Source organism: Neomonachus schauinslandi, chromosome 5 (genome assembly GCF_002201575.2).
Source record: "Neomonachus schauinslandi chromosome 5, ASM220157v2, whole genome shotgun sequence".
NCBI classification, from domain to species: Eukaryota; Metazoa; Chordata; class Mammalia; order Carnivora; family Phocidae; genus Neomonachus; species Neomonachus schauinslandi.
This window is the reverse complement of record NC_058407.1, coordinates 9,059,914-9,072,076: the sequence shown is the minus strand read 5'-3', so window position 1 is coordinate 9,072,076 and position 12,163 is coordinate 9,059,914. Positions and strand designations below refer to the sequence as shown.

The following is a 12,163-nucleotide window of genomic DNA, read 5'->3' as shown; positions in this document are numbered from 1 at the left end:
GGATCATCTGCTTCTGGACCACGGTTGACCACAGGTAACTGAAATTGTGGAAATCAAAACCACAGATAAGGGGAGACTACTAAAATACTTCTATTAATTACTGGGCAGGCACTGTTGTAATGTTGGAGATAGAACATGGACAAAGCAGACATAAAATAGCCCTGCCCTCATGAAACTTACATTCTAGTAGGAAGAGATAGAAAACAAATAAATAATAAAATAAAATATGCCCTATGTCAGAGAAGAAAAACTATGAAGAAAAATAAAGCAGAAGGTGGCTAGGGTATATCAGTGCAAAGAGAGGGGTAAGGCTGATTTTTCATAAATAGGGTAGATATAAAGGGCCTCACTAATAAGATGACTTTCCCAGCAGAGAGCTGAAGTATGTGAGAAAGCAGTGCAGGTATCTGGGGATGAGCACTCTAGGCAGAGTAAGAACCAATCAAGGAAACAAAAAAAAGATCTTTTTTCTATAATTTCTTATGCTTTTATCTTTTTTCTTTGCCTCTTCTTCCTTTTTTTTTTTTTCTTTGTGTCTTCTTGATAACCTGTATCTCAGGTAGGATCCAGCTATAGATTACTTGGATCACTGCAATTTCTCTCTCATTAATTTCTCAGTATAAACTTCACTCTCTTTTTTTCTCTTCTGATCCAATAAGATCATTCTCATTGAGTAGTTTTTCAATGATCACATTTCTTACCTCAAGCCTCCTGCTTTTTTTATGACTTCTACTCAATAAAAATTTACCGATGTCTAGTATGTACCAAGGCCCGATGGTAAAAAGATGATTATCATATGACATAAACCATTCAGAATCTAGTCAAGAATATATCTGTACATATATATGTACATGTATACACACACATGCACACATATATAACATACACATATACATCAAATGGATATACTGTAAAAAACACACACTGATATTATTAATGAAGTGCTGCAGCAATTAATTCTGCCCAGTGAGGAAAAGAAGAGATAGTTGGAGATATACAGGAAAAGACCTCTGAGCTAGGATTTGATGACTAAGTAGGAACTCAACAAACATATAGCAAGAAACGACTATTATAAGGAAGAAGAAACATCTTAAGCATCAGCACAGAGAGGTGGAAGCAAATAATACATTAGTAATGCTAGACGTAATGTATTAGATTGAAGACTAAGGAAATAAGAGTAGAAAGGACAATTGGGAATATGCTAAAGAGCCTGACTTTAACCTGAAAGCCAGTGGTTCCCAAATTATTTTGACCGCATACCCAATCAGTAACAAATTTTTGTGCATGCATCCACCCCCAATATATATATAATTTGCTTATGTATAAATTAAATTATGCCAAGAGCTACTATTCTAATATGTTACACTCATTAGAAAACAAACACAAAAAGATAAATGCATAAAAGATAAAAATGAAATAAGTAATATTATTCTTGTCCTCTTGGTGCTACCAAATCATCAAGAGTATTTACAAAGTCCAAGATAGTGTACTTGCACTTACTTCTTTGATCCTAAGCTCAACTGTTAGGAAATCTGAAAGACCGTTATGATAGTGAGTTTAAGCATATCCAAATATACCATACTTTGTACATATAAAAGGTATAAATGCATAAATAAGCTTGTTTGTTTATAATTTCATACTTATCTATTTTATCTCTCAAAATAGCTCATAAACTCTTTAGAGCAGGGGCTGATCCTCTCTTTCCACTTAAAAATCATCAAAGTACTTAGTACAGTGATAAAATAGCTGCTCTGTAAAGTAAAAAAATGATTATATTCCATTCACTATCATCCAAAATATTATGCCTTTTTTTTAAAACCTAATTCTTGGGGATGCAAAATCTTAATTAGTATTTTATTTTAATTTTTAATAATAAATTTAATCCTCATGGAGGTTGATGCCTTTACAATTTCTAGACTAAGAAGCACAGCATGATCAAAACCCAAGAAGATTTTCTCCAATTTCATCATTAAACCTCAAACCTGGGGCGCCTGGGTGGCTCAGTCGGTTAAGCAACTGATTCTTGATTTCAGCTCAGGTCATGATCTCAGGGTCATGATATCAAGCCCTGTGTCAGGCTCCACGCTCAGTGTGGAGTCTGCTTGAGATTCTCTGCCTCTCCCTCTGCCCCTCCCCCTTGCTCATGCTCTCTCACGCATGCACGCTCTCTCTCTCTAAAAAAAAAATAAAAATCTTTAAACCTCAAACCTGACCTTAAGTAAACAGTTCAAAAATAAAGAGGCTATACATCATGACCAAGTGAGATTTATGCTAGGGATGCAAGGCTGGTGCCCATATGGAAATCAATCAATGTAATACACCAGATTAATAGAATAAAGGGGGGAAACACATAATCATCTCAATAGATGCAGAAAAAGCATTTGACAAAAGTCAACAGCCTTTCCTCATAAAAACACTCAACAAACTAGGCATAGAACTCCAACAACCTTATGATAAAAAACATCTATAAAAACCTACACCTAACATCATACCTAATGGTGAAAGACTGAAAGCTTTCTTCTTAAGATCAGGAACAAGACAAGAATGTCTGCTCTCACCACTTCTATTCAACATTGTACAGGAGGTTTTAGGCAGGGAAATTAAGCAAAAAGAGAAATAAAAGACATCCATATTGGAAAGGAAAAGTAAAACTTATCTCTATTTGCAGATGACATGATCTTGCATGTAGGAAATCCTAAGGAATCTTAAAAAAAAGAAACGAGTTCAGCAAGTAGTAGGACACAAGACCAATATACAAAAATAACTTGGTCAGTTGTATTTCTATACATTAGCAATGAATAATCTGAAAATGGAATTAAGAAAACAATTCCACTTTCAATAGCATCAAAGAGAATAAAATACTTACAAATAAATTTACCAAAAGAAATGTTAAGACTTGTGCACTGAAAACTACAAAACATGTATGAAAAAAATGAAAGAAGACCCTAAATAAAAGGGAAGACATCTTGTGTTCTTGGATTGGAGGAACGGATGTTGTTAAGATGGCAATATTCTCAAAATTGATCTACAGATTCAATGCAATCTCAATCAAAATTCTAGTTGTGTTTTTTACAGAAATTGACAAGCTAATGCTAAACTGGATATGGAAATGCATGAGACCCAGAAAGGCCACAACAATATTGAAAAAGGACAAAGCTGGAGGACTCAACTTTATTTTGAAATTTACTACAAAGCTACAGTAATCAAAATTGTGTGGAACATAAGGATAGACACAGAGATCAGTAGCACAGAAATGGGAGTACAGAAATAAACCCTTACATCTATGGTCAACTGATTTTCATAAGGCTGCCAATATAATTCAATGAGGGAAAGAATAGTCTTTTCAGCAAGTAGTTGTGGGACAACTGGATATCCACATGCAAAAGAATGAGGTTGGACCTCTACTTCACACCATACACAAAAATTAACTCAAAATGGATCTAAGATCTATATGGAAGAGCTAAAACTATAAAACTCTTAAGAAAAAAAAAAACATAGGTATGAATCTTCATGAACTTAGATTAGGCAGTGATTTCTTACATATGACACTTAAAGCATAAGCACCAAAGGAAAAATTGATAAATTGGACTTCATGAAAATTTAATAAGAAAGTAAAAAGACACCCTATAGAATGGGAGAAGATATTTACAAATCACCCATCTGGTAGGGGTCTTGTATCCAGAATATATAAACTCTTAAAACTCAACAATTAAAAAAAAAAAACAACAGTTAAAAATGGACAAAGGATTTCTACAGACATTTCTCCAAAGACCTATAAATGGGCAACAAGGGCATATAAAGATACTCAACATCATTAGTCTTTAGGGAAATGTGAATTGAAACCACATGAGATACTACTTTTCACATTCAGTAGAATGGCTATAATCAGAAAGATGGACAATAACAAGTGTTAACAAGGATGTGGAAAAACAGGAACCCTCTTGCATCCTTGGTAAGAATGTAAGATGGTGCAGCTGCTAAGGAAAACAAGTTACTGGTCCCTCAAAAACCCAAACATAGAATTGCCATTTGATCCAGCAATTTCACTCTTAAATATACACCCAAAGGAATTGAAAGCAGAGACTCAAACTGACACTTGGATGTTTTCATTCATTGCAGCAATATTCACAATAGCCAAAAGGTGAAAACAACCCAAGAATCCACCAACTGATGAATAGATAAACAAAATGTGGTATGTTTATACAATGGAATGTTGTACAACTATAAAAGGAATGACGTTTTGATACATCCTACAACACATGAACTGGAGGACATTATGGTATGTGAAATAAGCCAGACAGAATAGGGCAAATACTATATGATTCCACTTATGTGAGGTACCCAGAATAGGCAAATGTACAGAGACATAAAGTAGATAAGAGGTTAGCAGGAGAGTCATTGCTTAATGGTTATGGAGTTTCTGTCTGGGGTGATGAAAAGTTTTGGAAACAGTGGTGATAGTTGTGCAACATTGTGAATGGAATCAATGCCACTGAACTACACACTTAAAATGACAAATTTTGTTATTTACATTTTATTACAATTTTAAAAAATTAATAATATACCTAAAGCCACAGGATCGTATACTTTAAATGGGTGAACTGTATGGTATGTTGAATTGTATCACAATAAATTTGATTTTTAAAACATGAAGAAAAAAAAGAAAGGCACTCTGGGGCTATAAAAGGACATGGGAGAATCTTAAATGCATACTGTCAAGGAAAGAAACGAGTCTGAAAAAGCTTCATATTGTATGATTCCAACTATACAACATTCTGGAAAAGGCAAAACAATAAGGACAATAAAAAGATCCGTGGTTGCCAAGGGTCCTAGGCAGGGGAGAAAAAACCAACAGGTGGAGCACAGAGCATTCTCAAGGCAGTGAAACCATTCTGTATGATACTGGAATGGTACCTACATGACAAGCATTTTTCAAAACCCACAGAACTGGAGAACACAAAGAGTGAGCCTTAAGGGAAACAAAGGATTTTAATGTATTAACACTGGTTTGTCAACTGTAACAAATGCACCACACTAATGCAAGATGTTAATAGGAGAAACAACGCGTGGATAGAGAAGGGTTATGTGGGACCTCTGTTCTTTCTGTGTAATTTTTCTGTAAACCTAAAACTGCTTTTTAAAAAGTCTATTCTAAAAATGTATACTTAACACAAAGACTGCACTGAATTTTATCCTCTTCTCATGATTCATAAGACTATTCACTTTAAGCACAGATTATAATTTTACATTAGATGAGGAGGAAGTACTGATTCTTTTAGCATTGTAGATCTCAGACACTACCAAATCATCTCAGTTCAGTATTCCACACACCCTTCCCCTACTTCACCTCCTCCTCCACCCCCGACAAGATTATTTTATGACCTAAATTCTTGTATTCGTATAAGTACTTCTGTCTAGGTAGTCTTTGAAGATTCTATAGTCTTTGGAAACACTTCCTTACACTTACGACTGAATTCCAGTCTAATTATAATTACGAATTACAGTGACATTATTATACCAAGCCGCCATGCCTCCTGTTTTATTCACTTTGTTCATTTTCTATGAGGTATCATTTTATCAGGAACCTTGGTATGTTAGTTTTACACATCTTTTGGGGGGGAAAAGTTGTTCTCGAAGGCCCTCAGGAGTCAACACAAAGGGAAACTATAGCTGTCCCAGAAGAAAGATGGCCAACACATTTAAGAAGAACTTTTCCCCAGCTCCTGGTTTAAAATGATCCCCTCCCAAACCTCTAATCTTTATTGGTACACTGTATGCATTTCTTTTACCTTGGTCTTTTCCAGCTTCATCTATGTGTTGAAAATCTTTTAGCATTTGAAGGTTACAGAACCCCTCTCTGCAATGGTGAATAACTTTCTTTGATCCATTCTTGATGAGATAATCCATTAGTGTAAGGGATTTATACACATGGCGCCAGTTCTTCCCATGATCATTGAGTCTCTGCCATAGCATATTCATAATCTCTGACAGAGAAATTGTGTTGAAGGTCAGGTCACTGATATCTAACATCAGAGAACTAGAAGGACCCCAAGGGTCATTAGAAGTTGCTTCTCTGACTTTTATTTCAGCATCTGAGTAATTTTTCACGAAGTTTTTCACTTGCCTCCTGAATGCCATAGGTAAGACAAGTTTGAAGGTGAGATGGGGATGAGAGCAATGGAATAGGAGTTAATATAATTGGTTTATAAAACTCTTGAGAGGCAATTGATCCCCAGTTCTGCTGCTCCCAAACACAAATGATTAATCTCCATTTTGACAAGGCATCAATTTCCTGCAAAGCAAAGCACAAAATATATGTAAGTTAAATACTTTTCGAAATGTCTATAGAAGACCAAGTCAGTCTGAAAAATCTAGGTTTACTTATAACTCAGCCCCTCACTTACATCAGCCAGAATTGAGGGCACTATCTAAATTCTCCTAGCATCAGTATGGGAAAATCTCTCGTAAGGGATTGGCCTATATTACTTAAATAAATATAGATGGTCTTCCTAGTCCTAAAAGTTTCTGCAGAAAATAACATTCAACCTCTTTGGCCAGGAATAAAATAATTTTAAAGCATTACAGGACAGTGGGCAAGTTAGGAGAAGAAAATGGGACTTGTACTCTGACATCTCATGCTTAAGATTTGTTGTCATGTATAAAAATAGCATGTCCTGAAGGTAATTAGGATGGTGACATCTGAGTCTTGGAGTCATCAAGTGACCCGAAGGTTGTATTCTTAGAACTACAAGTCACTAGAATCAGATCTAAATACGTTCTGCTTTCTTGTTAATCTGAAAGTAGGGAGGGTTGTCAACTATAACACAAGTAGTTGCACCACAGCAGACTCCACATCTAAGTCATGGTACCCTTGGCCAGTATTTTAGTCCTGGTAAGGTTAGTAAGTTCAAGGAAAAGGTTAAATTACTTTCTTTACTGGGCCTTAGAAAAGTATGCGTTTAAGGAGTAAACAATGTCAATAGCAGGATTCAAATTGGGTAACAATTTCCCTAAAACCTGGAGTAGTCAGCATGTTATCTGTCACATTCCAAAACAAGTGTACACAAAGAGAGGCCCATTTAGGTTGATACAAAATACACTGAAACCTAAAGGAGGTCTGCAGCCCCCAAACCTTAAATGATGCTTATGAATGATCAATTCATTGTTCATATGAAACCATTCCCTTCCTTCTTTTTCATTGCTTCGAATTAAGGTGGGTCAGTTAGTTTGCAATTTCCCTGGTGATTCACCCCTGATGGCCACCAAGAGAGTGCACTAAATTGATTTCAAGCCCTGACAAGCATCCAGGCCCAATGAAGCCTTGACGATCTATAATCAGATTTTACTAGAGAAACTGCACGCACAAAAAAGACAGACATTAAAATCCATAACAAATTTGTCTTGTTTTCAGTTTTGTTTCTCTTCTTTGACCTTCGCAATTCCTAGCTCAAGTTTGATTAATTTCTGTGTGTGTATTTAAGGAAGACATAAATTTTCAGAAGCAAACTAAATGAGCTATCCTTTCTTTTTCAAAAAATAAGAGAAGAGGTAATTAACCTTTTTTTTTTGTAAAAGTACAACACATCCTCAAATGAGCAAGATGGAAAATGTATCAGTTTAATTAACATTTTTCAGAAAGAGACTATCATCAACACTAGGAAGAAAAAGAGAAGTTGTGTGTTTTTACAATTTTCTGATTTTCTCTCTTGTTTGCACTTCAAACACAGGCATTTTTATCTGACTCATTCCTGCAGCAAAAACCAGATTTATCATGTGTTTCAATAAGCCATTAAAATTTTCAATCATGAGGGTTTTCCTTTTCTATTGTCCTTTTTTCCCTTCTACCAAGCTCATGCAATGCAGAGATGCACTGTGACATTGGCTTAGAGCAATAAATATTGATCTGTTTCCTCACAAGTCTATTAGGAAATATTAGGAAAAAAAAAACCTGTTAGGATCATAACCTGCTGGAATTAAACAACAGTCACCAAAACGCTATTTTTTTTTCTTTTTTGGTGAGCTAACTATCTATATTTGGAGAGACAAAATCCTAATTTTTAGGTTTTCCTATATTCTCTATCTTGTATTTAAAAAATGTTTTCTTAAATGAATTTTCTACCCCAGGAAAGTATCAAATAATAGGCTTCAATCCACTAGGGTAGTTTAAAATGGATGTCCTTAACATCATACTGAAATTAAATACATTCCCAACCATTAGAAAAACCATGAAGCACAAAGTCTGGATGACTGAATTAATACCATTTACGAATACACAGTACTTTGTGACATGACCACAGAATATGTAAGACATCATTCTACTATTGTTATCTTTTCAGATTAACAAGGAGTTCGATTGGTGTTAGTTGTAAATTATACGTTGGTTTTCTGTGTTTTAGACATGTGACTACATACAAATGTTGTTTACTCATACCATCAGAAACTTGAGATTGTAATTACAGTATGTGACATCTGAAACAAAAGTGGTGCCCAAGTGAGTAAATTTTCACACCTGAATCTTGGTTGTCTGGCTACCCAAATCCCTAGAATACTTAGAAACGGAGGCAAGTTAAGATATTCCATGTCACCAATCTGGGTCACCTCCTCTGAGAGGCCTTCAGAGAGCATACTAGCTACTTAGATTTTCCCAACATACTCTTTCTGCCCCGATTTATTTCCTTCATGGCACTTACCATGATCTGTACCTGTTCATTTGTCATTTGCTTTCTTCACCACCAGACCAGAAACTCCATGACAGCACGGACCATGACCATCTTATTTACAAGGCAGTATAATCTTATTGCCTAGTAAGTACCTAGAACATAGTAGGTACTCAAGAAACAGGTGTTCAGTGAATGCCCAAATGACTGAATGAATCTGCTTAGGATACACCTGCATTGATTCTACAGCTTTGGATTATAAACATGACATTTTAAAAACATATTCCAGCCTTGCAACTGTCAAGTAAAATTCTAGAGTTTGGAGTAATTATTTTCAAATTAATCAATCAATCAATATTTCTTGAGTATCTACCATTTGTACCGCTTTGTGGATGACATAAGAAATATAAAACATGATTCCGACATTCAAAAACCAGTGTTTGGGGGCTGGTGGTGGCGCCCGGTGGGCCTCCTCCCTCACGAGCCAAAAACCAGTGTTTGATTAAGGAGCTTTCTCCCTTAAATAATTCCAAAATAAACACATAATGAGGTAGAAAAGGTCTCTTGGTTTCCTTTTTAGGCTTACTCACTTCCACAATACTTTGGCAAAGGCTGTTTCCTCCCCCCCAACTTTACCTTAATCATAACAGGAAATCATTTAAGTTATCAAGTGACATTGTGGAATTCAAACTCAAGGTTTTTTGGGTTTTTTTTTCAGACTTCTCAAGGGTAACACAGTGCCTATACCATATGTTACATGATACCCACAGTAAGGTGTGGGGCCGCTCTGAACAAGCAAACACATTAACGTGACTGCAAAAAAAAAACTCGTAAATATTCGGAATATATAAAAACAAATGCCTCATTTCAATGCAGGTTTTGCTGCCAAATGAGTTGGGGGGAAAACTGGTCTTCAAAATTCTTTGGCTATCAGAACTGAGAATAAGGAATTGAGGAGCTGAACTGACTTTACCCAAAGACCTAGGACAATAACAGCAACACCTAAGAGGCTGAGTGTGAGAGGCATCTGGAAAGATGCATTTAGGGTAGAGAGAAGCTTTCCTCTTTGCACAGTTTCTGCCTATAGACTTAAGTTTACTCAGGAGAAAATAAGCTCTCTGGCCAAGATTGTTGTGGGAGAATGATTATAGAGAATACCATGGCATTAGGAGGTGTTACTATTTGGATGGGAAGATTACTACAAGAGGCCGAGAAATCAACTTTTTGGAGCCCTCCTGTGTGTTCATTAATTCATTCAACTATTAGTTCTCTAGAGTTCACTACACAGCAGACTCCATTCTACCAAATGGAGAAACAGGTGCACAAGCCACAGTCCCCATTCTCTGGAATAAAGGGCTACTCTTTTTTTGAATGCTCACAATGTGCTCACACCGAGGCATTCACCTACCTCATCTCATTACTTTAATTAGGATTCCAAAGGCATGGACTTGAGGTCCTGCTCTGCCATTTCCTAATTAAGGCTCAACAACTTCGCTGAGCCTCAGTTCCCTCATCTGCAGCATAAGGACTAATCACCACATAGAAAGAACAGCTGAGAGGAAGAAATGGATGCTTAGGAAACACGCTGTCTACAGGAAGTTGATTCTTTCAGCCTTCACCCTTCATGTTCCAAATTCTTAAGCATCTCATTTCTTCAGAACAACCACTGTGTACAAGGCAGTCCCCATGCCAGGCCCAGAGCCACACAGATAAGCCCGACCACCGACTCCCCTCGGAAAGCACGCAGTTTACTTGGAGCACAAGGCTGGGCCACACAGAAGCTTCTAGAAGGAGGGAGTGTGACACGATGGCGTCACACAATGGGGACCTTCCCTCATGCAGACCGTAGTGACCTCGGCCCCCTCTCGCCCGCACCCAGTCGGCGACGGCACCAGCCTGGGACAAGAGGCGGCGAGCAGGCCCCTCCACGCCCTCCTGCACCCACAAACAAGAATCTACTACCTGAGGGGAAAGTCCAGCCACAGCGTCAGGACCTTTTCCCGCTCAAATTCAAAACCCTCGTTCCTAGTCTGATCGCCTCCTGCAGCCAGGCCCAAGCGCCCACGCCCTTCCCCACTTCCGCTTCCTCACTTCCGGCCCCTCACTTCCGGCCTCTCCGAGGCCCGGTGTCCGCTGATCCCAGGGCATCAAGCAAGAGGGACGCGAGGCGTTAGGCTTAAAATGACCCAGCTTTGGGGCCGGGGAAGGGGGGGCCGTGGGGGTAGCGGATATCAAATGGAATGAAAGCACATGTCTTCATTTAACAATCCTTGGGGCTGTGGTGCTGCTCTCATGCTCTTTTCAAAGAAAAATTTTACAGTTTGTGTTACTAATGTATTTTAACTGACTGGAAACGGCACCCGCAGCTGATCTCCTCAAAGGACAAAGAAGGTAATGGTAGTTTGCTCGGGATGAAAAGAGTAGGGTGTGTGATGGGCAGTGATGGAGTGCCTCCAGGGAGGGCCTCGGGCTCCAGTGATAGGTCATCGTTGAAATATTCAACTGATCTTCAGTGAGCGCCCCCTATGTGCCAGGCACCCCCACCAAGCTGTAAGGACCCGGAGATAAAGCATGAGTCCGATGCTGCATGAGTTTACAGGTTAGTGGAGCTGACAGGCACCGTCACAGAAGATTGTGACAAGATATGTATCTTGTAATAAGAGAGGAGAGAGCATCTAATTCTGCCAAGGAGTATTTAAGGGCAGGTTTCAGAGAAGACTTTCCATCTGTATCTTAAAGGATGACAGGGTTCAGTGGATAGACAAAGTGGAGGAGGCCATTAGAGGCAAAGGACACATCATGTGTAAAGGCTTGAAAACTGAGAGAGCCTATTATCCTGGTAAAACTACAAGTACTGTAGTTACTATGGCTGTCTCAAAGGCTATTAGTGGAACAGCAGAGGGAGAGGAAGTGGCAGAGGAAAGTCAGATCATGAAAGACCTTGTCCGTGCTGCTAGGTGATTTTATCTGGTAGGCATTGAAAATATAATCAAACCCATGTTTTAAAAGCGTATGGCTGGCTGTGTGGACATGTCAATATTCCACCAGGGTGGAGGGAAAAGACTTAGACAATAGAAAAACTCTTCCTAGGGGCGCCTGGGTGGCTCAGTTGGTTAAGCGACTGCCTTCGGCTCAGGTCATGATCCTGGAGTCCCTGGATCGAGTCCCGCATCGGGCTCCCTGCTCGGCAGGGAGTCTGCTTCTCCCTCTGACCCTCCCCCCTCTCACGTGCTCTCTCTCATTCTCTCTCTCAAATAAATAAATAAAATCTTAAAAAAAAAAAGAAAAACTCTTCCTAGATGAAAGTAACTTTTGTTTTTAGCTCCTACTACTTCAATCATAATTATTATAACAGACATCATGATCAATACTGACATGTAGTTAGGTAATTATAATATAAAATTGTGGAAGATATGAAAGAAGTTGGTGTGTTTGAAATATGGCTTAGCTGGCTATCATATAGAATAATGGGCATAGTAGCCAGAGGGAATTTAGAAAGGTGGCGG

The 12,163-nt window shown here is 38.1% G+C and overlaps 1 protein-coding gene across 1 annotated transcript in view; it reads right to left on the bottom strand.

Annotated features, from left to right (window-relative positions):
- ENTHD1 (ENTH domain containing 1) overlaps nt 1–6,138 on the bottom strand; it is a 109,804-nt gene extending 103,666 nt beyond the window's left edge. The window contains exon 1 of the mRNA XM_021687689.1: nt 5,790–6,138. Coding sequence (XP_021543364.1) covers nt 5,790–6,138 — 349 coding nt within the window. The remainder of the gene's footprint in view (nt 1–5,789) is intronic.
- Nucleotides 6,139–12,163: the final 6,025 nt, after the last annotated feature.